General features: G+C 43.1%; 1 protein-coding gene across 1 annotated transcript in view; it reads left to right on the forward strand.

The window, feature by feature from the left end:
• DOC2B (double C2 domain beta) overlaps window positions 1-12,999 on the forward strand; it is a 38,347-nt gene extending 25,348 nt beyond the window's left edge. Inside the window, exons 7-9 of the mRNA XM_038548447.1 lie at window positions 7,802-7,883; window positions 8,701-8,797; window positions 9,472-12,999. Of these exons, the coding sequence (XP_038404375.1) occupies window positions 7,802-7,883; window positions 8,701-8,797; window positions 9,472-9,608 (316 nt within the window). The 3' untranslated portion in view covers window positions 9,609-12,999. The remainder of the gene's footprint in view (window positions 1-7,801; window positions 7,884-8,700; window positions 8,798-9,471) is intronic.
• Window positions 13,000-25,081: the final 12,082 nt, after the last annotated feature.

Genomic DNA, 25,081 nt, shown 5'->3' on the forward strand with positions numbered 1-25,081 from the left:
ATTTTTCAGAGTACAGGTCTTTCACCTTCTGGGTTAAGTTTATTCCTAGGTGGTTTTTATTTATTTATTTTTTGGTGCAACTGTAAATGGAATTTTTTCTTTGTTTTTTCTTTTTTTCTTTTTCTTTTTATTAAGAAAGCAGGGGGTATGGGCCAAGGGAAGAAAGAGAGAATCTCAAGCAGGCTCCATGCCCAGCACAGAGCCTGACATAGGGTTCAATCTCACAACCCTGAGATCATGACCTGAGCTAAAATAGTCAGATGCTTAACTGACTGAGCCACTCAAGCGTCCCTGGAATTGTCTTCTTAATTTCTCTTTCTACTAATTCAATATTAGTGCATAGAATAGCAACAGATTTCTGTATATTAATTACCTGTCCTGCAGCTTTACTGAATTCACTTATTCTAGCAGTTTTTTGGTGTATTCTTTAGGGTTTTCTATGTATAGTATCATGTCATCTGCTAATAGAGACAGTTTTGCTTCTTCCTTGTCAGTATGGATGCCTTTTTATTTTTTATCTGATTGTTGTGGCTAGGACTACCAGTAGTATGTTGAAAAAAAGTGACAAGTGTCCTTGTCTTGTTCCTGATCTAAGAAGAAAAGCTCTGAGGTTTTCACCAAGTATGATGTTAGTTGTGGTCTTGTCATATGTGGCATTTATTATGTTGAAATATGTTCCCCCTAGAACCACTTTATTGAGAGTTGTTATCATGAATTGATATTGTATTTTGTCAATGTTTTTTCTGCATCCAATGAGATGATCATATAATGTTTATCTTTCATTTTGTTAATGTGGTGTATCATGTTGATATTGAACCATCCTTGCATGTCTGGAACAGATCCCACTTGATCATGGTGAATGATTTTTTAAAAAATATTTTATTTATTTATTCATGAGAGACACAGAGATAGGGGGCAGAGACACAGGCAGAGGGAGAAGCAGGCTCCATCCAGGGAGCCCCATGCGGGACTCTATCCCGGGACCCCGGGATCACACCCTGAGCCAAAGGCAGACGCTCAACCGCTGAGCCACCCAGGCATCCCATGAATGATTTTTTTAATGTATTGTTCAATGTGCTTTGCTAATATTTCCTAGAGGATTTTTGCATCTATGTTCATCAGAGATGTTGGCCTATATAGTTTGTTCATCTTTCTTTCTTTCTTTCTTTCTTTCTTTCTTTCTTTCTTTCTTTCTTTCTTTCTTCCTTTCTTCCTTTCTTCCTTCCTTTCTTCCTTTCTTCCTTTCTTCCTTTCTTTTTGTAGTGTCTTTGGTTTTGGTATCAGGATAATACTGTGCTCATAGAATGTATTGGTAAGCTTTCCTTCTTTGTCCATTTTTTGGAATTGTTTAAAGAGAATAGGTATTAACTCTTCTTTAAATGTTTCGTAGAATTCACCTGTGAATCCATCTGGTCCTGGACTTTTGTTTGTTGGGAGGTTTTTTTTTTGGGGGGGGGGGTTAATATTTTATTTATTTATCCATGAGAAACATGGAGAGAGAGGCAGAAACAGAGGCAGAGGGAGAAAGCAGGCTCCATGCTGGCAGCCCAATGTGGAACTTGATCCCAGGACCATGGGATCACACCCTGAGCCAAACGCACATGCTCAACCATTAAGCCATCCAGGCATCCCTATTGGGAGTTCTTTTTGATTGCTGATTCAATATCATTACTAGTAATCAGTCTGTTCAGATTTTCTGGTTCTTTTTCATTAGTTTTGAAGGATTGTATGTTTCTAGAAATTGATTTCTTCAAAGTTGTCTAGTTTTTGACATATAATTTTTCATAGTAGTCTCTTAGTAGTCATTGTTCTCTTTCATTTCTGATTTTATGTATTTGGGTCCTCTCTTTTTTTCTTGATGAGTCTGGCTAAAAGTTTATCAATTTTGTTTTGTTTTGTTTTTTTTTATTTAAATTCAGTTAGCCAACATATAGTACATCATTAGTTTCAGATGTAATTTTCTTTTCTTTTTTTTTTTTTTTTAGATTTATTTATTTAGGGATGCCGGGGTGGCTCAGTGATTGAGTGCCTGCCTTCAGCCCAGGGCATGACCCTGGAGTCCTGGGATTGACTCCCCTTTTGGGCTCCCTGCGTGGAGCCTTCTTCTCCCTCTGCTTGTGTCTCTGCCTCTCTCTCTCTCTCTGTGTGTCTCTCATGATTAGGTGAATAAAAATCTTTTTTTTAATTATTTATTTATTCATGAGAGACACAGAGAGACAGAGAGAGGGAGGACATCAGGTCCTGAGCTGAAGGTGGACGCTCAAATGCTGACCACCCAGGTGTCCCCAGATGTAGTTTTCAGTAATTCTTCAGTTGCATATAACACCCAGTACTCATCACATCACATGCCCTCCTTAATGCCCATTACTCAGTTATCCCATCCCCCCAACCAGTTTTATATTTTTTTAATTTAATTTTATTTTTTAAGATTTTATTTATTTATTCATGATAGTCACAGAAAGAGAGAGAGAGGGAGAGAGAGAGAGAGAGAGAAGCAGAGCGAGAAGCAGGCCCCATGCACTGGGAGCCCGACATGGGATTCGATCCCGGGTCTCCAGGATCGCGCCCTGGGCCAAAGGCAGGCGCCAAACCGCTGCGCCACCCAGGGATCCCCAGTTTTATATTTTTAAAAAACCAGCTCTTGCTTTCATAAAAAAAGAGAAAACAAGGTATTTACTTTTTTTTCTTTTGGTATTTTCCTATTGTTTAAGTCTTTACTTCATTTATTTCTACTCTGATCTTTCTTAAAAATTTTTTAAGGTTTTATTTATTTATTCTGCAGAGAGAGAGAGAGAGAGAGAGAGAGAGAGAGAACAAGCATGTAGAGGGAGAAACAGATTCCCACCAAGCAGGGAACGCGATGTGGGACTCAATCCCAGTACCCTGGGATCATGACCTGAGTCCAAGGCAGACGCTCTGGGACGCCTTGGTGGCTCTGTCGTTGAGTGTCGGCCTTTGGCTCAGGTTGTGATCCCAGAGTCCTGGGATCAAGTCCCACATCCTCCCTCTGGGGAGCCTGCTTCTCCCTCTGCCTGTCTCTGCCTCTCTTTCTGTGTGTCTCTCATGAATAAATAAACAAAAATACTTAAAAAAAAAAAAATAAAGGCAGACACTCAACTAACTGAGCCACCCAGGGGCACCTCTACTCTGATCTTTATATTATTTCCTACTTTTAACTTCAGGGTGTTTTTGTTCTTTTCCTAGTTCCTTTAGGTGTACGGTTAGATTGTTTATTTGAGATTTTTCTTGTTTCTTGAGATAGGACTGTATCACTGTAAATTTCCCTCTTAGAACTACTTTTGCTGCATCCCAAAGATTTTGCACCATTGTGTTTTCATTTTCCATGTCTCCATGTATTTTTAAATTTTCTTTTCAATTTCTTGTTGACCCGTTGGCTATTTAGTAGCATATTGTTTATCCTCCATGTTTATGGGTTTTTCCAGTTTTTTCTTTTGATCTCTAGTTTCATACTGTTGTAGTTGGGGGGGAAAGTTTCATATGATTTTAGTCTTCTTAAATGTAGAGTTTTTTATATATTTTTTTTAATTTGAGAGAGAGAGAGAATGAGCAGGGGGAGGAGCCAAGGGGGGGGGGAGAGGGAGAGAGAGAGAATCCTAAGCTGAGCATGGAGCCTGTCCTGGGGCTTGATCTCATAACCCTGAGATCATGACCTGAGCCAAAATCAAGAGTTGGATGCTTAATCGACTGAGCCACACAGGCATCCCTTAAATGTAGAGATTTGTTTTGTGGCCTAACAGGTCATCAATCCTGGAGAATGTTCCATGTGCACCTGAAAAGAATGTATGTTGTGTTGATTTTGGATGGAAAGTTCTGTACATATCTGTTGAGTCCATCTGGTCTAATGTGCCATTCAAAGACACTGTTTCCTTATTGACTTTCTGCCTGGATGATCCATCCATTGACGTAATTGGGGTGTTAGTCACCTACTATTACTGTATTACTGTCCGTTTTGTTCTTTATGTCTGTTCATATTTGCTTTATGTATTTAGATGCTACAATATTGGGTGCATAGATATTTATCATATTTTCTTGTTGAACTGATGCCCTTATCATTTTATAATGTCCTTCTTCATCTCTTGTTAGTCTTTGGTTTAAAGTCTGTTTTGTTGGGGCACCTGGGTGGCTCAGTGGTTGAGCATCTGCCTTTGGCTCAGAGGGTGATTCTGGGGTCCTGGGATCAAGTCCCACATTGGGCTCCCCTCAAGGAGTCTGCTTCTCCCTCTGCCTCTGTCCCTGTCTCTCTCTGCGTGTGTCTCTCATGAGTAAATAAATAAAAATCTTTAAAAAAAATAAAAAATAAAATCTGTCTAATGTAAGTAAGTATTGCTCCTCAGCTTTTCCCTCACCCCCACCCCTGCTTCCATTTGCATGGCATATCTTTTTCCATCCCTTCATTTTCAGACTGTATCTTTAAGTCTGAACTGTGTATCTTGTAGGCAGCATATAGATGAGTCTTGTCTTTTTTTATACATTCTGTCACCCTCTGTCTTTTGATTGGAGAATTTAGACCTTTTAGAATTTTTTTAAAGCTTTATTTATTTAGTTAGTTAAAGATTTTACCCATTTATTTATTCTTGAGAGACACACACACACACACACACAGAGGCAGAGGGAGAAGCAGGCTCCATGAAGGGGAGGGACTCGATCCGAGGACTCCGGGATCATGCCCTGAGCCAAAGGCAGGCATTCAATCGCTGAGCCACCCAGGTGTCCCTAGACCTTTTAGATTTAAACTAATTATTGATAGGTGTGTATTTATTGCCATTTTGCTAATTGTTTCCTATTGTTTTTTATGAGTTTCCAGTTATTGATGACTTCATAAAGCTGCTGAAGAATGGGTTTTTGTGTGGATCTATGTCTTTAGTTCTCTCTCCCACCTCCAGCCTTTTTAAATAAATATTTTGTAGTGTTTTTATAATGAATTAGTGTTATTTATATATTTATAATAAAAATCACAACTAAAAAATCAATGAGATACCACTTTCAAACCAGCAAGGATTTCTTTTTTAATAACTGGAAGATATAGATATCTTTTTTAATAACTGCACACCTGGGTGGCTCAGCAGTTGAGTGTCTGCCTTTGGCTCAGGGTGCAATCCCAGAGTCCTGGGATCAAGTCCCACATCAGGCTTTCTACACGGAGCTTGCTTCTCCTGCCTCTGCCTATGTCTCTGCCCCGCCCCCCATCCCTCATGAATAAATAAATATATAAAAATAAATAAATAACTGGAAGTCGGTACCTCTTAATTCCCTTAACCTATTTCGCCTGTCCCTCCCCTTCCTCCTTCTCTCCTCTGGCAAGCACCAGTTTGTTCTATGTTTATAAGGATGATTCTGGTGTTTTGTTCATTTGCTTTGTCTTTCATATTTCATATATAGGTGAAATCACATGGTCTTTGTCTCTCTGATTTCACCTAGCACAGCACCCTCTAGGTCCATCCATGTCACCACACCACAAATAGCAAGATCTCATTATATTTTATGGTTAATATTCCATTATGTGTGTGTGTGTACATACACATATGTACACACACACACATATATACTCTATGTATATACATACATGTATGTATACATATACTATATATGTTGTACACACAACATATATATATATACACATAACATATACACATACACAAATATACATACACATACCACATCTTCTTTATCCGTTCATCTATCAGTGGACACTTGGGTTGCTTCCATAATTTGGCTGTTGTATATAATGCTTCAGTAAACACAGGGGTATAGATATCTTTTTGAATTAGTGTTTTCATTTTCTTTGGGTAAATACCCAGTAATGGAACTTAGTATTTCTATTTTTAATCTTTTGAGGAACCTCCATTTTGTTTTCCCAGTGGCTGCACCAATTTACATTCCTACCAGCAGTGAATGTAAATTCTCCACATCTTCACCAACATTTACCTCTTATCTTTTTGATACTAGCCATTCTGACTCGTGTGAGGTGGTATCTCATCATGGTTTGATTTGCATTTCCTTGGTGATTATTGAATTTCATGTATCTGTTGGCCATCTGTATGTCTTCTTTAAAAAAATGTCTTTTCAGGTTCCCTGCCTATTTTTAAATCAGATTATTTGGGGGTTTTTTGGTGTTGAGTTGTATAAGTTCTCCATGTATTCTGGGTATTAACCCCTTGTCAGATAAATCATTTGCAAATATCTTCTCTCATTCAGTAAGTTGTTTCATTTTGTTGATAGTTTCCTTTGCTGTGCAAAAGCTTTTTATTTTGGTGTATTCCCAACAGTTTATTTTTTGCTTTTGTTTCCCTTGCCTGAGGAGACACATCCATAAATATGTTGCTAAGGCTGATGATGTTCAAGAGATAACTGCAAATCAGCAAGGATTTAAGGCAACGATACTCAGCTTTGCTGAGGGTACTGTGCATCATCTATATGGCCTTTTCAGAGGATAGTTTGGCATAATGAAGCAAGAAGTTTGATACATGTGTGCCTTTGGGTGGGTAATTTTACTTCTGGGAATTCAGTCATTCATTCAACAGATGTTTGCTGACCTACCCAGTGTACTGGGTCCCAAATAGGGTGCTAGGAAGCTGGTGGTGAGATAGATGTAGTTCCCACCCCCAAAGCACCCTCAGCAGAGGCAGTACAATTACTGCGCAAGTGTCTATACAGGAACAGGGTAAGAAGTTCTGCAAAGGAACTCCTGTTATGGCTTCTGAGTACTAGCCCTGTGCTGAGAAGCTGTGTGACCTTGGGCAAGTCCTTCTATCTCTCTGAGCCTGATGAAAGCAGCTCTTGGGCATCAAAGTCTAAGGAACTAATACCTATAGAAGAGCTGGCTCACAGGCCAGGCTTCCCTCTCCCTACAGGAGGCACTGTTGTAACTTCCTCAAAGAGTCATTGAAGTAGAGGCAATGGTCATATAACTGTAGGAATATACTAATACGTTATATACTATAGGCAGTATTTATATAATTACGTACTATAAGTCATATACTTTAGGAAGATTATTTTTTGGAAGATGATTTTCATCGTATGTGAATCATATCTCAATAAATCTGCTATTTAAAAAAGGGAAAATCTCTAACGGACCAACTCTGCTAAAAATGTTTTTCTGGTGGGAAACGTAAGCTTTATGAAAATTAAACTTCCAGAAGCAAAGAAAAACCTCAAGGGGAAAAGGGGACTCTGTGATTAACTTCAGAAGTGGGCATGTGGGGGCATCTGGGTGGCTCATTTGTTAAGCATCTGCCTTTGGCTCATGTCATGATCTTGGGGTCCTGGGATCAAGTCCCGCATCACATCAGAGTCCCTGCCCAGTGGGGAGTCTGCTTCTCCCTCTCCCTCCACCTCTGCCTGCTTCTCCCTCTCCCTCCCTGCTGTTTCCCCTGCTTGTGCTCATGCACTACCTCTGTCAAATAAATGAATAAAATCAAAGAGAAAGAGAAAGAAAAAGAAAGAGAGAAAGAGAGAAGAAAAAAGAAAGAAAGGGAAAGAAAGAAAGAAAGAAAGAAAGAAAGAAAGAAAGAAAGAAGAAAGAAAGAAAGAAAGAGAGAGAAAGAAGGAAGGAAAGGGCATGTGGAGAAAAGTCTAAGTGACAAAGGAACCACTTGCTCCTTCCACTGCAGCTGGCCACTAATGTTTGCCACAGGGCAGTGCTGGGGTATCCTATGATTAGTAGGGACAGGAGGCCCACGGATCTCTCTCTAGGAACGAAAAGCTCTCCCAATCCCTGCTGGCTCCATTTGTACCCATAGCTTCTCCCCACCCTCTGCCCATTTGTTGGTTATAATTCCAGATACCTGAAGCCAGATGTGGACAAGAAATCTAAACATAAGACAGCAGTAAAGAAGAAGACCCTGAACCCCGAATTCAACGAGGTACAAGGGGCTGGCGAAGCTGCTGGGAAGCTGCTTGCTGTCCCCCAGGGCAGAGGGCCTGGAGGACTGAGTTTTCCAAGAGCTACTGTGGAAACTGAGAGGTGGGAAGGGGCCACCAGGAGAGCCCCTGGCTGTGGGGGGCAGGGGAGAGACAAGGCCAAGGTGGTACAGATGGAGGACAGGGAAGCCTGGAAAGCTCTTCAGAGAATCAAATTGATGGGACTGTGGCCATGTAGGATGTGGAGGTGGAATGGAGGGACCCAACAGCCAGAGGGGAGGTGCAAGTGACACAGGGGATGCTCTGGGTGGGATGTGAGAATCTGAGATGCCCCAGGGCCTTGAGAAGATCTGGTCCAGGTAGATCCCCAGGTCCTCAGCCCAGAGGGCAGATGCACGTGGAGAGGAGCAGAGGGGCAAATCATATCATCCCAGGAGCCTGTGAGAGAGTCTTACAAACAAGGGAGTGGTGAGCAGAGCCAGACTCAAGAAACGCCAAGCACACCAAGGCTCCCATGTGTATATTAATCTAGCAGTAAGGAGGCTCTTGGGGATTTGGAGAGAGCAGCGTCAGTGACAGAGGAGCAGGTAGGTTGGAGGGCAGGGGGCCCTGAGGACCCCAGCCAGGCTCTCAGGCAGAGTGAATGGAATGGGTGAGAATCCACTCTTGTCCACCATCGAGCACTGGCCACCCTTCATCTCTCCCTCCCTTGCTCTCTCCATTCATTCATCCCCTCACCACACCTCAGAGCCTTCCTGGCCACTGGCCAAGATCGAGGCCCTATGGCATTGCTCCTGACTCTCTTCTTCTGGCCACCAGGAATTCTGTTATGAGATTAAGCATGGGGACCTGGCCAAGAAGACCCTGGAAGTCACTGTTTGGGATTATGACATTGGAAAATCCAACGATTTCATCGGTAAGAGGAACAATGAGAATACCGTTTAGCCACAGGCCTATTCTGAATTCATAGAGGGCAGTGTCCGTAAATCTAAGCCACAGCCCCTCCTTACTGGCCTCTATGGCCCCAGCTTTCCCCAGACTATCTGCCCTCAGAAACAAGGGGCCTCAGACCTTCTCCAGCCTGACTCTATGTGACAGAGGAATAGATAGGTCCGTGAAAGGGAGAGAAGTCTGGGAGGGTCACACAGCAGCCTGTGGTGGAGCAGGGGTGAGAGATGATGATGGTGTTTTGGGCTGGACTCTGTGGAACAAAAAGCTTCAGGTGGCCCTGAATTCCTGGTTCTATGCATAGCCATAAAGCCGACTAGAAATTCCCTAAAACATGACGTTGCACTTCACCCCAGCATTGCTCCGTCCTGGAGAGGGGAAGGACAGGATCCCAGGGCCCTGATCAGGTGGGGGAAGGGGGCAGGCTAAGAGTGTGGTGTGGTGGTCAGACCACTGCCCACCCTCAGAGCCCAGTGGGCAGGGTAGAGAGTACAGCCTTGGAGCACAGAATCTGGAAAGGGTAGTTTTGGGGGAGGGGCACTGGTTCCAGAGAGATGGTCTTATGGGAGTACCTGCCCCCAGGCCCCTGGGAGTCAGAAGGTCACTGTGTCCCTGGCTACCCCCTTGACTCCCTTCCTGCAGGAGGTGTGGTTCTGGGCATCAATGCTAAGGGTGAACGCCTGAAGCACTGGTTTGACTGCCTGAAAAACAAGGACAAGCGGATAGAGCGCTGGCACACTCTCACCAACGAACTCCCAGGGGCTGTGCTCAGCGACTGACCAGCCCCCACCTGCTGCTGCACCCACCCCTGCCTGTCACCTGGCCCGGCACCGGCCTGGCCCTGGGCCTCCTCAGCTGCCACCAAGGGCCTCGGCCCTCATCTTGGGGGAGATCCAGGATGCCTGCTCGGACACAGAGCCACCGCAGCCCCTGCTTAGAGGCTGTGGAGGGCCTAGTCCCTTCAAGGGACAGCAAGACCAGAGAGCTGGGCCTGCTTTCAGCTCCTGGGGCCCCAGAGGGCAGGAGGTAGGAGAGGACCCTGGCCTCAGCATCCACCCCAGGGAAGGGAATGGGGTCACCCAGGGAGTGAGGACCCTACTGGAGGTCAACCAGAAATCACAGGGACCCCAGGCTGAGAACAGGAGTGCAGGGGAGCCTTGGCAGGGCCAGTGAGAACTCCCAAGAGGGATATGGGGGGAAGGAGATTTGGGAAAGTATTACCAAAAAGAGGTTCCTACTACATCTGTTCATCTCTGGCATTAGTGGGCAGGTGGGAAAAAGTTGACCTGAGAGCAGAGTATGATAAAGTTCCTACAGGCTCTCACTGAACATGGGCGATTGGCAAGCACTTCACTCAATGTTTCCATGAGCCCTTGGGGATGAATGAGACCCAGGGACTGCCCTCTGAGAGTTCCTTGGCTAATCAAGGAACTAGAAACAAACCATTACAACAGGGAATGAGGAATGCCAAGACCTGGCTGACATACCTGTGAGTGGCCTGGACTCTGACTCTGCTGGGAGGCAGGGAGGGTTTCCTGGAGGAGGTGATGCTTCAGCAAGGCCTTGAAGGGTGAGTATAGTTTCTAGGCAGACAAAGGGGAAGGGCGGTGTGTGCAGCAGGAATGGAAGGAAGAGTATGGTGATTGGGCTAGGGTTGCTGTGCAAGACCTGAGGTCTCCCCTAGAGACAGAGTTTGTTAGGACAGGAGTGGGGCCTACAGGATGTCACCCACCCCTGCTCCAACCCCCACCCCTGCTCCAACCCCCACCCCTGCCTGCCAGGCCAGCCTCAGCTCATAGCTTGGGGGGAAGTGATGGAAGCACTGTGGTGAAACTGATCTTGGGGCAGCAGGGTCAAGTTCAGTCCTTAGACCCAGTTCTCCCACCTTTAATCTTTCTCCTCCCAAGGAGCTTCGAGGATGGATCCTGCCTTTCATTCTTACTAGCATAAGCATGAGGTCAGCTATCATCAAGAAAAGGATCCCCCCCCCCTTTTTTTCATGAAAAGAAGCAAAAAATCCTCATCTTCACCTTTTCCTCCCCTTTGCCCACCCCCCACTTCTGAGTTCAGGGCCAGGGAGTGAGAGGCCCAGGTGATACCCATACATCCTGGCTCTGCTGGGGCCACTGGTGTCCCTTTCGGGAGTGCTGGGTGGGAGTCCCGGGCCTCATTTCTGGGAAGGCCTGTGAGGCTGGATCCCGCTTCCAAGAGCCAAGAGAGACCCCTGCTTGGTGGGCCTGGCACCCTGAGTCAGATGGAGGGTATCGGGATTTTGGAGCCCAAGTAGGAAGCCCCAAGCTTTTCCTGCCTACCAAGGAGACTTCAAGACTGCCGTGTGAACAAATGCGGAGCGAGGGGAATGTCTGTTTGCCCCAGCACTGCACTAATGCAAAACAGAGGCCCAGAGAGGGGAAGAGTAACCTGCCGGAGGGAGACCTTCCCGCCCCACCACAGCAGGGGTAAGCCAGGCTCACCTCTAGCCCAGAGCTCTGGACAACACAGTTCAGGGGAAGGAGGGAGCCGGGCTCTGTCAGCTGCCTGCCTGGGGCTCACCTCTCCCTGCTGCAGACACAAAGCACATCACCATCTGAGGTCTGGGGTGATGATTCGAATTCCACCAAGTGCCCATCAGCCCTTTCCCAGTTTGCAGGGACGACAGGACTCCAGCCCCCACATGGCACCTGGCAACATTGCTGGTCACAGAGCCTTGGGTTTCCTGTCTTCAAGGCGGCTTTGTGTATGTTAAGAGTTTTACACGCACTCTCTTAATGAATTTTCACAATTCTGAGGTGGGTGTGTCATCCTCATTTGACAGATGAAGAAACTGATTCAGAGAGGCTGAGTAATTTGTCAGTGTCACAGAGCTGGGAAAGGGCAAACTAGGTCTCAGGCCAGGTCCCGTGACTGCCACATCCTCTGGAGAACTCCCGAGTGCTCTCCCTCCTGAGCTGAGGACTGCTCAGCAGATAGACTCAGAAGACGCAGTGCATGAGGAAGGGGTGAGACCCCATTGTGTCCTGCTGCCTCATCCCCTAGATGGCTTTGAAATCACTGGTCCGGTTAGAGCTACCCCCAGAGGTCCCCAGGGTCCGCTGGGAGCTCAGCAATCCCTCCCTAGCTCGGAGTCTGTAGGCCAGGGCTCTCTCTTCTCCACAAGGCTGGAATAGGGGAACCGCTGGGGGCCTAAGGAAAGGGATGGCCTGTTTTTGAGGGACCTCCCGGCTGGGTGAGCCCTAAGTATCTTCTAGCTTTGCTTCTTGAAGGGCCTTGTTTGGAGAGGAGTCTCACCGCTTCTCCTTGAGGATACTGAAAGGCCGAAGGGCAAGGCTGGAAGGGGCCTTGACTCTCAACCGAATACAAATTCCTTACTAGACACCAGGGAAACTGAGGCCCAGCCGGCGAGGGTAAGGAACCATTTAGGGCTAACTGACCAAGGCTGTGCAAAGAGTACACGGGCCCTGAAAGATGGTCCCAGCTGACCACAGGGACAGGATGGAAGCTAGGTCTTCGGGACGGCCGGCCCACGCGGCGGATGGGGCGCGCAGGGAGGAGGCCCCCGGGGAATGAGCGAGTAGTCTTCACCAGGACCGCCGGGCCCCTTGCAGATTGCATTTCAGCGAAAGAAAAAGTTCTGGAAGCTGCAGTATCAGCTCTGCCTTTGACCCCAAACTGGCATCTTCCCTCCGGTCTGTCAGCCCCACGAAAAGACGGGAAAGCTGACGCCCCTCCCCCCACCTCCAAAAAGTAACTCCGAAGTCTGGCCTCTGACAGGAAGTCGCCGGACGGCGCGCGGCACCCTCCGCCCCGCCTCCCGCCGCCGCTAGCCAATCCCAGACGGGCCCACCTCCCAGCCCTGAGGCGGCCACCTCCTGACCCCTAGTGGCAGGAGCGAGAAACTGCACCTCCCGGCCCGTGCATGTCCTACCGTTTCTTCTCAAACCGAGAGAACCTCCCGATGCATGGACTCTGGCTGTCGTCGACGCAGACTCGTGCACTGCTTACCACCGTTTTGCTACCATGTGGCGGCTGCAGAAAAATGTCCTTAAACTGCAGCCCCACACACAATTTTTGTACTTATGTCTGACCTACTCGAGGGTGTCCTTTTTAAGTCTTATTTGCTAATATTTATAATGACCTGTAATTCAAAATAAATGAAAACGTTCACTGCAATGGCATTTGTTTGGGAGACTGCTTTAAACAGATTGATGAAAGGGCCGGAAAGAGCGAGAGAATGGCAACAGGCTCACGCAGCACGTTGTCTCCTTTAACTCTTCACCAAGAACTCATGAGAGGTAGGTCTGGAGTTACAGATGGAAAAACTAAACTCAGAGAAGTTAAATATTTGGCTGAACCACACAGCTGGTAAGTGACACGACCAGGATTCAACTAATGCCCCCTCCCCCCCAAGACTTTATATCAGGATCACTATGCCATGCTGTCATCTACTGCTCAGCAAACAGCTGTGGAGTATTAACTCTACCACCTAGGCACCTAGGGCAGATTCATCAGCGAGACAGCCAATACACAGTAAATCTAGCATCTTAAATGATGGCAATAGGAGCACTTGGCTGGCTCCATCAGTGGAGCATGGGACTCCCTCTCCAGCTCATGAGTTTGAGACCCACATTGGGAGTAGAGATTACTTTAAAAAAGGAAGAAAGGAATTAGGTGGGGTAGGGTTGGGGGAGGTTGGATTTAAATAGGGAGGTGAGGTAGACCTCCAAAGGTGATTTCTAAGCTAAGACTTGGAGGGTTTGAGATACGGAGCTGTGGAGATACCAGGAATGGCATGTTTTAGGTAGAGGAAGTGGCCAGTGTCCCTAGGGGCCAGCATGGCATGACTGAAAATAGCAAGGAAGGCCAATGGGGTCAAAGCAGGGGAGGGCAAGGGACAAGCCCTAAATGGGGGCACAGAACAGAGGGCTAGATCAAGTAGGACTTTATAAAGACAAGTTTTCACTCTGTGTGATGAGAGCTTATTTCAGTTCTAAGAGGCCACCTGGGAGAGTAAAAGCCTATAGTCTCTCCTCTTAGATATTCCACCACCATAACGAAAGCAGCAAATCCTACACAAGCCCGGAGCACAAGGGAGGGTAAAAAGAGAAAGATCAGGGCAGCCCTGGTGGCTCAGCGGTTTAGCGCCGCCTTCAGTCCAGGGCCTGATCCTGGAGACCCGGGATGGAGTCCCGTGTCGGGCTCCCTGCGTGGAGCCTGCTTCTCCCTCTGCCTGTGTCTCTGCCTCTCTCTCTCTCTCTCTCTGTGTGTGTCTATCATGAATAAATAAAATCTTTTAAAAAAAAGTATTATTATAAAAAAAGAGAGAGAAAGATCATTTGAGGAAAGGCAATTAGTTCTTGTGCTATTTCAGCAGGAAGGTAGTCCTTAAGGACTCTAATAATTGGAGCCAGAGAGAAGGTGCCAGAACTATAATATCAGCAGCAAAAATAGCCATATAGAGCTCTCAGACATGCAGACTGTTTTGTGTTATATTCATTTAATCCTCATAATTATAATACTCTAATACTGTATAATACTGTTTTCCCATTTTACAGATGGGAAAACTAAGGAACAGAGGAGAATGCTCAAGGATAATTAAAGGGTAGAGCTGGAATTTGGACCCAAGCCTTGTGGCTCCAGAATCCATACTCTTAATCTCTACCTTATGCTGCTATAAGAAGCAAATGGTGTTGCCAGGTCTAGTGGAAAATGCCCAGGTCCCACTAGTTTTCTTGTAGGTTCAGCCGTATTCATCCCCAAGTTCCCAGATCTAGCAGTGTCCTGCTCTGCTAGGAAAGATTTTCCAGTGTTCACTCTGAGGGTCCTTGCTATCATCTTGACCAAATTCAATGCTCACCTTTGCCCAGTGGGTTCCTATCTGTCATAGGCCCCAGTTCCCTTCTGTGTGTTCCCTGGCCACAGGTAGGCAAGATCTCTTACCTAGAGAACATGTTGAACTGCGGAGCACTTGTGTGGCTGTGAGCTATGAGCCGATGAAATCACTACATTATGAGAAAGAGACCAAGATGTCTCAGAGCCTCCTGGGTTTTCTTCACTACTTTGTACCTGCCTCCATCCTGCCTCTGACAACACAGGCTTTCTGATTCATCCGTATATAAATGATCTAAAATGGCCTCAACCCCAAGTCCAGTGATTTTTTCAGCCACTGCTACCTAGATTCTTTAAAAAAAAAAAAAAGATTTTATTTATTTATTCATGATTGGCACACAGAGAGAGGCAGAGACACAGGCAGAGGGAGAAGCAGGCTCTCTGCAAGAGCCCAACGTGGGACTCGATCCCAGATCCTGGGATCATGTCCTTGAGCCAAAGGCAGACACTCAGCCGTTGAGCCACCCAGGCATCCTTAGAAAGATTTTCTGACTCTTAGTCTTTCAGGAGACAAATGGCCCAGTTCAGGTTATAACTCACCTCCTTGGGTCAAAGAGCCAGGGGGTGAGGTCACATGACAAAACCATGGCTATGGGCAAAGCACACCGGGTCAAGGGTGTCTCTTAAAAGAAGTCCCTGAGCCAGCGGAAAAGGAGGAAGAGGTGCCAGCCAAGACAATAAAAGGGGACAAAAGCCAAAAAAGCATTGCCGTAGTATTCTAGGGCAGTAATCCTTCAAAAAGCAAAGACTGGTAAGCAACCAAAACACTACAGAAACAAAAAAATTGATGTAAATTCCATTATAGCCCATCTGAAGACTAGAAAGTCATGTAGTCATTTCCATTTTTAATTATAAACATGGTGAGATATCTTGGAAATGTATGATCAAAAGTAAAGGGAACAAAGCAAAATGAAAAATGAGTGTAGAGGGCTATTATTATGAAAAAAGTATTTCATTGTGGTAAAATGCAGTAAAATTTTTCATTTGGGACACCTGGGTGGCTCAGCAGTTGAGCATCTGCCTTTGGCCCAGGGCATGATCCTGGAGTCCTGGGATCGAGTCCCATGTTGGGCTCCCTGCATGGAGCCTGCTTCATCCGCTGCCTGTGTCTCTGCCTCTCCTCAGTGTGTCTCTCATGAATAAATAATTAAAACCTTTTAAAAAACATTTTTTTTTCATTTTAGGATGTGAGGGAAATCTGGTTGTGACATTTGTCATCCTATTGATCACCAAGGTTGATTCAGTTGATCTGGCTGGCTAGGCAGGTGTCTCCTTCCTCCTCCACTACTTCATGTGTGTCCCTCCAAAGCTATGTACCCAAGAGGATGACCATTTTTCAATCGAGGGTACATGAGTAGCTGTGCTCCTCTGCTAGGACCTCCAAACCAACTTTCAAGGTCCATTTGTAGGAAAATGTAGGGTAGTCAGGCTTCCAAGACTCCAGACACAACCAAATAAGCTACATGTGGCAGTCTGCCTTTCTTTACGGGAAAAATATATTTTAACCATTTTTAAGTTGACAATTCACTGGCATTAAGTATATTCACAATCTGGTGCAACTACTGCCACTATTTCCAGAAGTTTTTCATCATCCCAGATACTCTGTACTTGTTACACAACAATATAATTCCCCATTTCCCCCCATACTCAGCCCCTGGTATCCTCTATTTCACTGTCTTTATGAATTGCCTAAGTACTTTATATTTGAGTATATATACTTATATATTCATATATATACTTATACATATATACTTATATATACTTAAATATAACTACTTAAATATTAAGTACCTTATATAACCAGAATCATATATTATGATTGACTTATCTCATTCAGCATAATATTTTCAAGTCTTCTCCATGTTGTAGTATGTATCAGAACTCTGTTCCTTTTATGGCTGAAAAATATGAATATAACACATTTTGTTTATCCATTCATCTGAATTTTTTTTAGGTAAGCTCTGTGCCTCAAGTGGGGCTTGAACTCATAACCCTGAGATCAAGAGTCATGTGCTCTACTCTCTGAGACAGCCACACACCCCTATTCATTCATCTATTAATGAATACTTGGGTCATTTCCATCTTTTGGCTTTCGTGAATAATGCTGCTAGAAATATTGTACAGGTATCCAAGTCTTTGCTTTTTATTCTTTTGGGTCATATCTAAGAGTGGAATTGCTGGGACATGGTGAATATATATTTAACTTTCTGAGGAATCACCAAATTGTTTTCTACAGTGGCTGCCACATTTCTGCCAGCAATGCACAAGGGCTCCATTTTCTCCACAACCTCACCAAAACTTATTGTTTGCTGTTGGTCTTTAGAATAGCTACCCTAATGGATGTGAAGTGGTATCTTACTGTGGCTTTCATTTTTCATTTACATAATGACTGGTGAGATTTAGCATCTTTTTATGTTCTTTTTTTTTAAGATTTTATTTATTTATTCATGAGACACACACACACACACACACACACACACACACACACACAGACACAGAGGCACAGACACAGGCAGAGGGAGAAGCAGGCTCCATGCAGGGAGCCCGACGTGGGACCCAATCCCAGGACCCCAAGATCATGCCCTGAGCCAAAGGCAGATGCTCAACCATTGAGCCACCCAAGCGTCACAAGTTCTTCATTTTAAGACCAGCTTTTTTTTTTTTTTTTTTTTAAGATTTATTTACTCATGAGAGACACAGACAGAGGCAGAGGCACAAGCAGAGGGAGAAGCAGGCTCCTCGCAGGGAGCCAGATGCAGGACTCGATCCCATGACCCAGGATCACACCCTGAACTGAACCCAGGCATCCCAAGACCAACTTCTTTTGCACTTTATGGTTTTCCTGTCCTAAGATATCATTACCAAATCCAACATCATGAAGGTTTACCTGCTTTCTTCTAAGAGGGTGTTTTGGGTTGTTTTTTTTGTTTTTTTGTTTTTTTGTTTTTTTTTTTTTTTGAGTTTAGTTGATAGCACAGGCAGGAGAAGCAGCAGACAGGGCGATGGAGAAGCAGGCTCTCCACTGATCATGACTTGAGCAGAAGGCATGCTAATCTGACTGAGCCACCTAAGTGCCCTGAGTTTTAAGATTTATTTATTTGAGAGAAAGAGAGCATGACCAAGGGGCAAAGGCAGAGGGAGAGGGAGAAGCAACCTGTCTGCTTAGCAAGGAGCCAAACTTGGAGCTCAATCCTAGGACCCTGGAATCATGACCTGAACTTAAGGCAGACACTTAACTGAGCCATTCAGACACCTCTCTTCTAAGAGTTTTATAGTTTTAATTTATTTTAAGATTCTATTTACTTATTCATGAAAGACACACAGAAAGGCAGAGTCATAGGCAGAGGGAGAAGCAGGCTCCATGCAGGAAGCCCGATGTAAGACTCGATCCCGGGACTCCAGGATCACACCCCAAGCCAAAGACAGACGCTCAACCGCTGAGCCACCCAGGCACGCCCCTCCCTTTTTAAAAAAGATTTTAGTTTTATAGTTTTTTTAAATATTTTATTTATTTATTCATGAGAGACACACAGAGAGAGAGGCAGAGACACAGGCAGAGGGAGAAGCAGGCTCCATGCAGGGAGCCCGACATGGGATTCGATCCCAGGTCTCCAGGATCAGGTCCCGGGCCAAAGGCGGTGCTAAACCGCTGAGCCACCCGGGCTGCCCTAGTTTTATAGTTTTAGCTATTAAGTTGGTTTTCCACTCATTTTAATTTTTCTGTATGTATGGTAAATAAAGGTCTAACTTCATTCTTTTGCATATGGATATCAGTTTCCTATCTTTTCTTCAAGTTTATTGATACTTTCTTCCACTGGTCACATCTTCTGTTGAACTTCTCCAGTGTTTCAGTTACTTGTTATGGTTGCCATATGTAGCTATTAACCCCATGATATAATGTTTTAAATTTAAACAGTGATATGCAAGACGCCTGGATAGCTCAGTGGTTGAGCATCTGCCTTTTGCTCAGAGCATGATCCCAGGATCCTGGGATCAAGTCCCACATCAGGCTCCCTGTAAGGAGTCTGCTTCTCCCTCTGCCTGTGTCTCTCTGTATCTCTCATGAATAAATAAATCTTTAAAAATATATATAAAATAAGGACATCAAAAACAGGGGCACCTGAGTGGCTCAGTTAAGCATCCAACTCTTGATTTCAGTTCAGGTCTAGTTCTCAGGGTTGAGTCCAAGCCCTGTGTTGGGCTCTACATTGGGCTCTGTGCTGGGTATGGAGCCTACTTAAACAAAAAATAATAAAGATATTAAAAGAGGATACTTACTTCCATGTACTTCTCAAGTACTCTTCACTCCTTCCTAAACATCTACATTTCTATCTGGTATAATTTCTTCTCAGCCTGAAGAGCTACTTCAGCATTCCCTCTTGTGAAATCTGCTCACAACTAATTCTTCATTCTTTTATCTGAAAATGTCTTTATTTCACCTTCATTCTTAATGTTTTCACTGTAGAATTCTGTACTGGTTTCTTTGAACACTTTAATTTTGCTGTTCTTTGTCTTCTGGCTTCAGTTGTTTCTGATATAAAGTCCATGATTTGAATCATTCCCTCATATATAATTTGTCTATTTGCCTATATATGCTATTTTCAATAGTTTTAAATTTTCAGCCCTTTGACTATAATATGCCTAAGTGTTCATTTTCTGTTTAATTTTCACTGGGCTCCTTGAATTGTAAATCTACACAAAACATGAGTAAACTTTAAGTTATACTTAAAGTATAACTTAAGTATAAAGTATAACTTAAGTTTTCCCACTCCCTTTTGCTCTCTTCTCTCCTTTTGGAACTACATTTACACATATGCTAGACCTTTTCATAGTATCTCACGGGTGTCTTAAAGCTGTGTTCATTTTTAAAAAACGACTTTGAGAGGCAGAGAGCGAGCAAGTGAGCACTCGAGCGAGGGGGTAGGGGAGCAGAAGGAGGCACAGACTCCCTGTCGAGCAAGGTGCCCAATGCAGGGCTCTATTCCAGGACTCTGATTCCAGAGTCAAGACCTGAGACACCCAGGTGACCCTCATTTTTTTTTAATTCTTTTTCTCTTTCAGATTGGATAATTTCTTTTTTTTCAATTTTTATTTATTTATGATAGTCACAGAGAGAGAGAGAGAGAGAGGCAGAGACACAGGCAGAGGGAGAAGCAGGCTCCATGCACCGGGAGCCCGACGTGGGATTTGATCCCAGGTCTCCAGGATCGCGCCCTGGGCCAAAGGCAGGCGCCAAACCGCTGCGCCACCCAGGGATCCCTAGATTGGATAATTTCTATTGAGATAACTTCAAGGTTCTTTTCATCATTTAAGCCCATCCAGTGAATTTTTATTTCAGATAATCTTTTTTCAGTTCCAAAATGTCCACTTGGTTCTTTTTTTAAGATTTTGAGAGAGCAAGCATGGGCAGGGGGAAGGGACAGAGGGACAAAGAAGAAGCAGACTCCCCACTGAGCAGGGCTCAATCCCAGGACCCAGAGATCATGACCTGAGCTGAAGGCAGGTATTTAACCAACTGTGCCACCCAGTTCTTTATTATAGTTTCAATCTCTCTGCAGGAATTTCTTTTCACTGGTCACAAACATTTTCATTTCCTTCTTGAACATAATAATAATAGCAGCTTTAAAATCCTTGTCTGCTATGGTGGAAGAACAACATGACAATAAAACTGCTAATTTACTGATGTGGGTCATCTCAGGGATAATCTCCATTGGTTGTCTCAAGTATAGGTCACGTTTTGTTTCTTCATATGCTGTTTTGGACTGTATCCACTTTATTGTTAATGATGAGACTCTAGATTGTTATGCTCCTTTAAAGACTTAATTTTTGGGCAGCCCCGGTGGCTTAGTGGTTTAGCGCCACCTTCGGCCCAGGGCATGATCCTGGGAACCTGGGATTGAGTCTCACATCAGGCTCCCTGCATGGAGCCTGCTTCTCCCTCTGCCTGTGTCTCTGCCTTTCTCTGTGCGTCTCTCACGAGTAAATAAAATCTTAAAAAATAAAGACAATTTTTATCAGGCAGTTACTTGGCTGAAATCAAAACTATAAATGATGTATCACTAGCAGTGGGTGGCAGCTGAAATGTCAGTTCAGTGAACAAAGTAATTTTTAGATGAGGAAATTATTTGGACTTATTTTTTAAAGTTGACTTTGTTTTCAAAAAGCACAACATAGCATAATCTGCAGAACTATTCTGTAAGTTTCTCAGAAGATTCATTTCCAAACGTCAACACTGTTGAGAAGTTCACAGCCATCAAAAAACAAAGAAGAAATGTTCCCAGCTGTCAAAATTAGGTCTTACTGAGTTTTCAATCTCTCCCTGAGAAAAGATTTGGCAGTACAAATGCTATTGTCCTCTCCTGCCTTCTTTTGGATTAAATGAATACTTTTTACCATTTCATTTTAGTTTATCTACATATTTTTTAGCTATATCTCTTTGCATTATTTTTATGGAGTGCTTGCCCTAAAGTATTACCATATATTGTTAATTTCTCAGTCTTCTCAAAGTACTGTATCACCCCGAATAAAATGTAAGAAACATTTTGCATTCAAATGGATCCATTTACTGACCTCTGGCTGCCTTTTTATGCTATAGTAATCATAGGTAAATGTACCTACATATGTTATAAACCCCACAGTATATTTATAATTTTTGCCTTAAATACTTATTTTTTAATTTCTTTAAAAATTTTGGGATCCATGGGTGGCGCAGTGGTTTGGCACCTGCCTTTGGCCCAGGGCGCGATCCTGGAGACCCGGGATCGAATCCCACATCGGGCTCCCGGTGCATGGAGCCTGCTTCTCCCTCTCCTATGTCTCTGCCTCTCTCTCTCTCTGTGTGTGACTATCATAAATAAATAAAAATTAAAAAAAATCTAAGTCTTTTATATTACCTTCATATTTACCATTTAGAGTGTTCTTTCATTCCTTCATGCACATCCATTGTGAATGCCACCTGTTGTTCTATATTGTCCACAATGCCACAGAAGAAAAATTTTGGTGCTATTAACATTTCATCAACTCAGAACATTCAGGTATGGGCTCATGCATATATATACAAAAAATAAAATTCTAGCAAATCAAATCTAAAAAAAATCTAAAGGATAATATACAATTGGAGTTTATCCCAGGAATGGTTGGTTTAATACTCAAAAAAGCAATCAATTTTATATTAACAAACTAGATAAGAAAACCCGTATGAGGGATGCCTGGGTGGCTCAGCAGTTGAGCGTCTGCCTTTGGCCCAGGGCACGATCCTGGAGTCCTGGGATCGAGTCCCACATTGGGCTCCCTGCATGGAGCCTGCTTCTCCCTCTATGTCTTTGCCTCTCATGAATAAATATAAAAAAAAAACTAAAAGAAAAAAGAAAGAAAATTCATATGATCACCTCAATATAGAAAAGGCATTTGAGAAATCCAACTTCCATTCCTGATAAAAACTCTCAGCAGGGCAGCCCCATGGCGCAGCGGTTTAGTGCCGCCTGCAGCCCAGGGCGTGATCCTGGAGACCTGGGATCGAGTCCCACGTCAGGCTTCCTGCATGGAGCCTGCTTCTCCTCTGCCTGTGTTTCTGCCTCTCTCTCTGTTGCTCTGTGTCTGTCATGAATAAATAAAATCTTAAAAAAAAAAAAAGAACTCTCAGCAAACTAAGTAAATTCCTCAACCTAACAAAGGGTATCTATGAAAAACTTAGAACTAACATCATACTTAATGGTGAAACACCAAATGCTTTCCAGGAACAATACAAGAATGTCTATACCACTTCCATTCAGCATTGTAGTGTAGGTTTCAGTAAGTGCAATCAGGCAAAATAAAAAGTCTCTAGATTGGAGGAAAAAATAATTGAAAACTCTATGTTCACAGACAATATGATTGTCTATGAAGAAAATCTGGTAAGATCTACAAAAAAACAACAAACCTACAGAATGAGTTTAGCAAGGTTACAGGATATAATATCAACATAAAAATATCAAATTTTATTTCTATATACTAGCAATGAACTATAAAAATTGAATTTTAAAAAGCAGGCACTTACAAAAACATCAAAAATTATAGCGACAAATCTGACAAAAGACCTGTACACTGAATAGTTCAAAATATTGCTGAAATTGAAGAATGCCTAAACTACTGGATATACAACCTTGTTCATGGATCAAAAGATGCAATATTATTATTAAAGGACATTTCACCAAAGATATACAGATGGCAAATAAGCACATAAAAAGATGCTCAACTTCATTAGTCATTAGAAAAATATAAATAGAAAACACAATGAGTGGCAACTGGGTGGCTCAGTTGGTTAATCTCAGCTCAGGTCTCCATCTTAGTTCAAGCCCCATGCTGGGCTCCATGCTGGGTGTGGAGACAACTTAAAAGAAAAAAAAAAGAGAAAAAAATCCATAATGAGATGCCACTCTACACTCTTAAGAATGGAGAAATTAAGGGGACGCCTGGGTGGTTCAGTGGTTGAATGTCTGCCTTTGGTCCAGGGCATGATCCTGGGATGGAGCCCCACATCAGGCTCCTTGCAGGGAACCTGCTTCCCCTAGGCCTATGTCTCTGCCTCTGTCTCTTGCTGTGTCGCTCATGAATAAATAAAATTCTTTAAAAAAAAAAAAAAAAAAGAATGGAGAAATTAAGACTGACCATACCTAGTGCTGGAGAAAATGTGGAAAAATAACTTTCAGACACTGCTGGTGGAAATACAAAATGGTACAATCAATTAGAAGAACAGTTTGACAGTTTTTTTTTAAAAGCTAAATATATACCTATCATTCTATCCAACCCTTCCACTTCTAGTTATCCACAAAAAAAAGGGAAATATATGCCCACATAAAGACTTGTAACACAAACATTCACAGCAGCTTTATTTGTAACAGACAAAAACCGGAAACAACCAAATTGTCCATCAATAGGTAAATAAACAAACTGTGGTATATCTTAACAATGGAATACTTCTCAGCAATAAAAAGGAATGAACTGACACATGCAACATGGATGAATCTCAAAACAATTACACTTAGTGAAAGAAACTAGACACTCCTAAAAACAAAAAAGTACATACTATAGGATTCCATTTATATAAAATTCTAAAGAACACAAACTAATATAACAGAAAGCGGATTTAGTGCTTGATCGAGAATGGAGAGGAATTACAAAATACAGCTCGTGAGGGTGAAGGCTATATTGACTATCTTGATTATGATGATGGTTTTATAGGTATATACACAAGCCAAAACTTATGAAACTGTATTGTTTAATACATGCACTTTATATGTCAATTATACCTCAATAAAGCTGGAATTTTTTACTTTAAAAAACTGTATCTTTCAGAAATTTTCTAAAGATTGGCAAGTACACATACAGAATATTTTTCCTGTTTTACATGCAAGATTATGTATCTTTTCTTAGTTAACATATGCAGAAGTCTACATTTCTATAGTAGCAGAAATGTTTTTTATCTCATTTTTTAAAAATAGTGTACATAACAAGGATGTACCATGACTGATGGGCATTTTAGGTTATTTCTAATTTGCTATTATAATGCTGAAATGAGCATATTCTGCATATATTTGTGAGCATATATACACACTAAAGGATACATGTTTTTTATTTTTTTTAAGATTATATTTATTTATTCATGAGAAACACACAGAGAGGCAGAGACACAGGCAGAGGGAGAAGAAGACTCCATGCAGGGAGCACGACATGGGACTTGATCCCGGAACCGCAGGATCACACCCTGAGCTTCAGCTCAACCGCTGAGCCACCCAGGCGCCCCAGAATACATGTGTTTAAAACTTTCATTTATGCTGTCTAAAAAAGCCTGTCTCAGGGTACCTAGCGACTCTTGATCTCAGGGTTTTAAGTTGGAGCCCTATGTTGAGTGTAGAGATTACTTAAAATCTTAAAAGAAAAAAACTTGTCTCAGAATCTACATCAAACTGTTGGGATTAATAATTTAACAAGGTCATGGAATACAAGATAATATACAGTACTCAAAATTAAATAGCAATGATATGAAAATGAAAAAACTTAAATGCTATTTAAAATAACATAAAAAATTAAAAACCTAGGAATAAGGCCAACAAAAGGTATCAGACCTCTACAAAGAAAACCACATTATTGAAGAAAAATTGATCTAAAGAATGGAGGAATACACTATGTCCATAGTTCAAAAGACATAATTGTGTAAAGATATTACTTCTCCCCAGATTTGATAAAATGCTTATCAAAATCCCAGCAGGTTTTGTTGCTGCTGTTCCTAATATTGAAATGGATAAGCCAATTCTAAAAAATATATGGAAATGCAAAGAGCCAAGAATAACCAATACTATCTTGAACAAAAAGAGGGACGCCTGGGTGG

The sequence above is a fragment of the Canis lupus genome, chromosome 9 (assembly GCF_011100685.1).
Source record: "Canis lupus familiaris isolate Mischka breed German Shepherd chromosome 9, alternate assembly UU_Cfam_GSD_1.0, whole genome shotgun sequence".
NCBI lineage: Eukaryota > Metazoa > Chordata > Mammalia > Carnivora > Canidae > Canis > Canis lupus.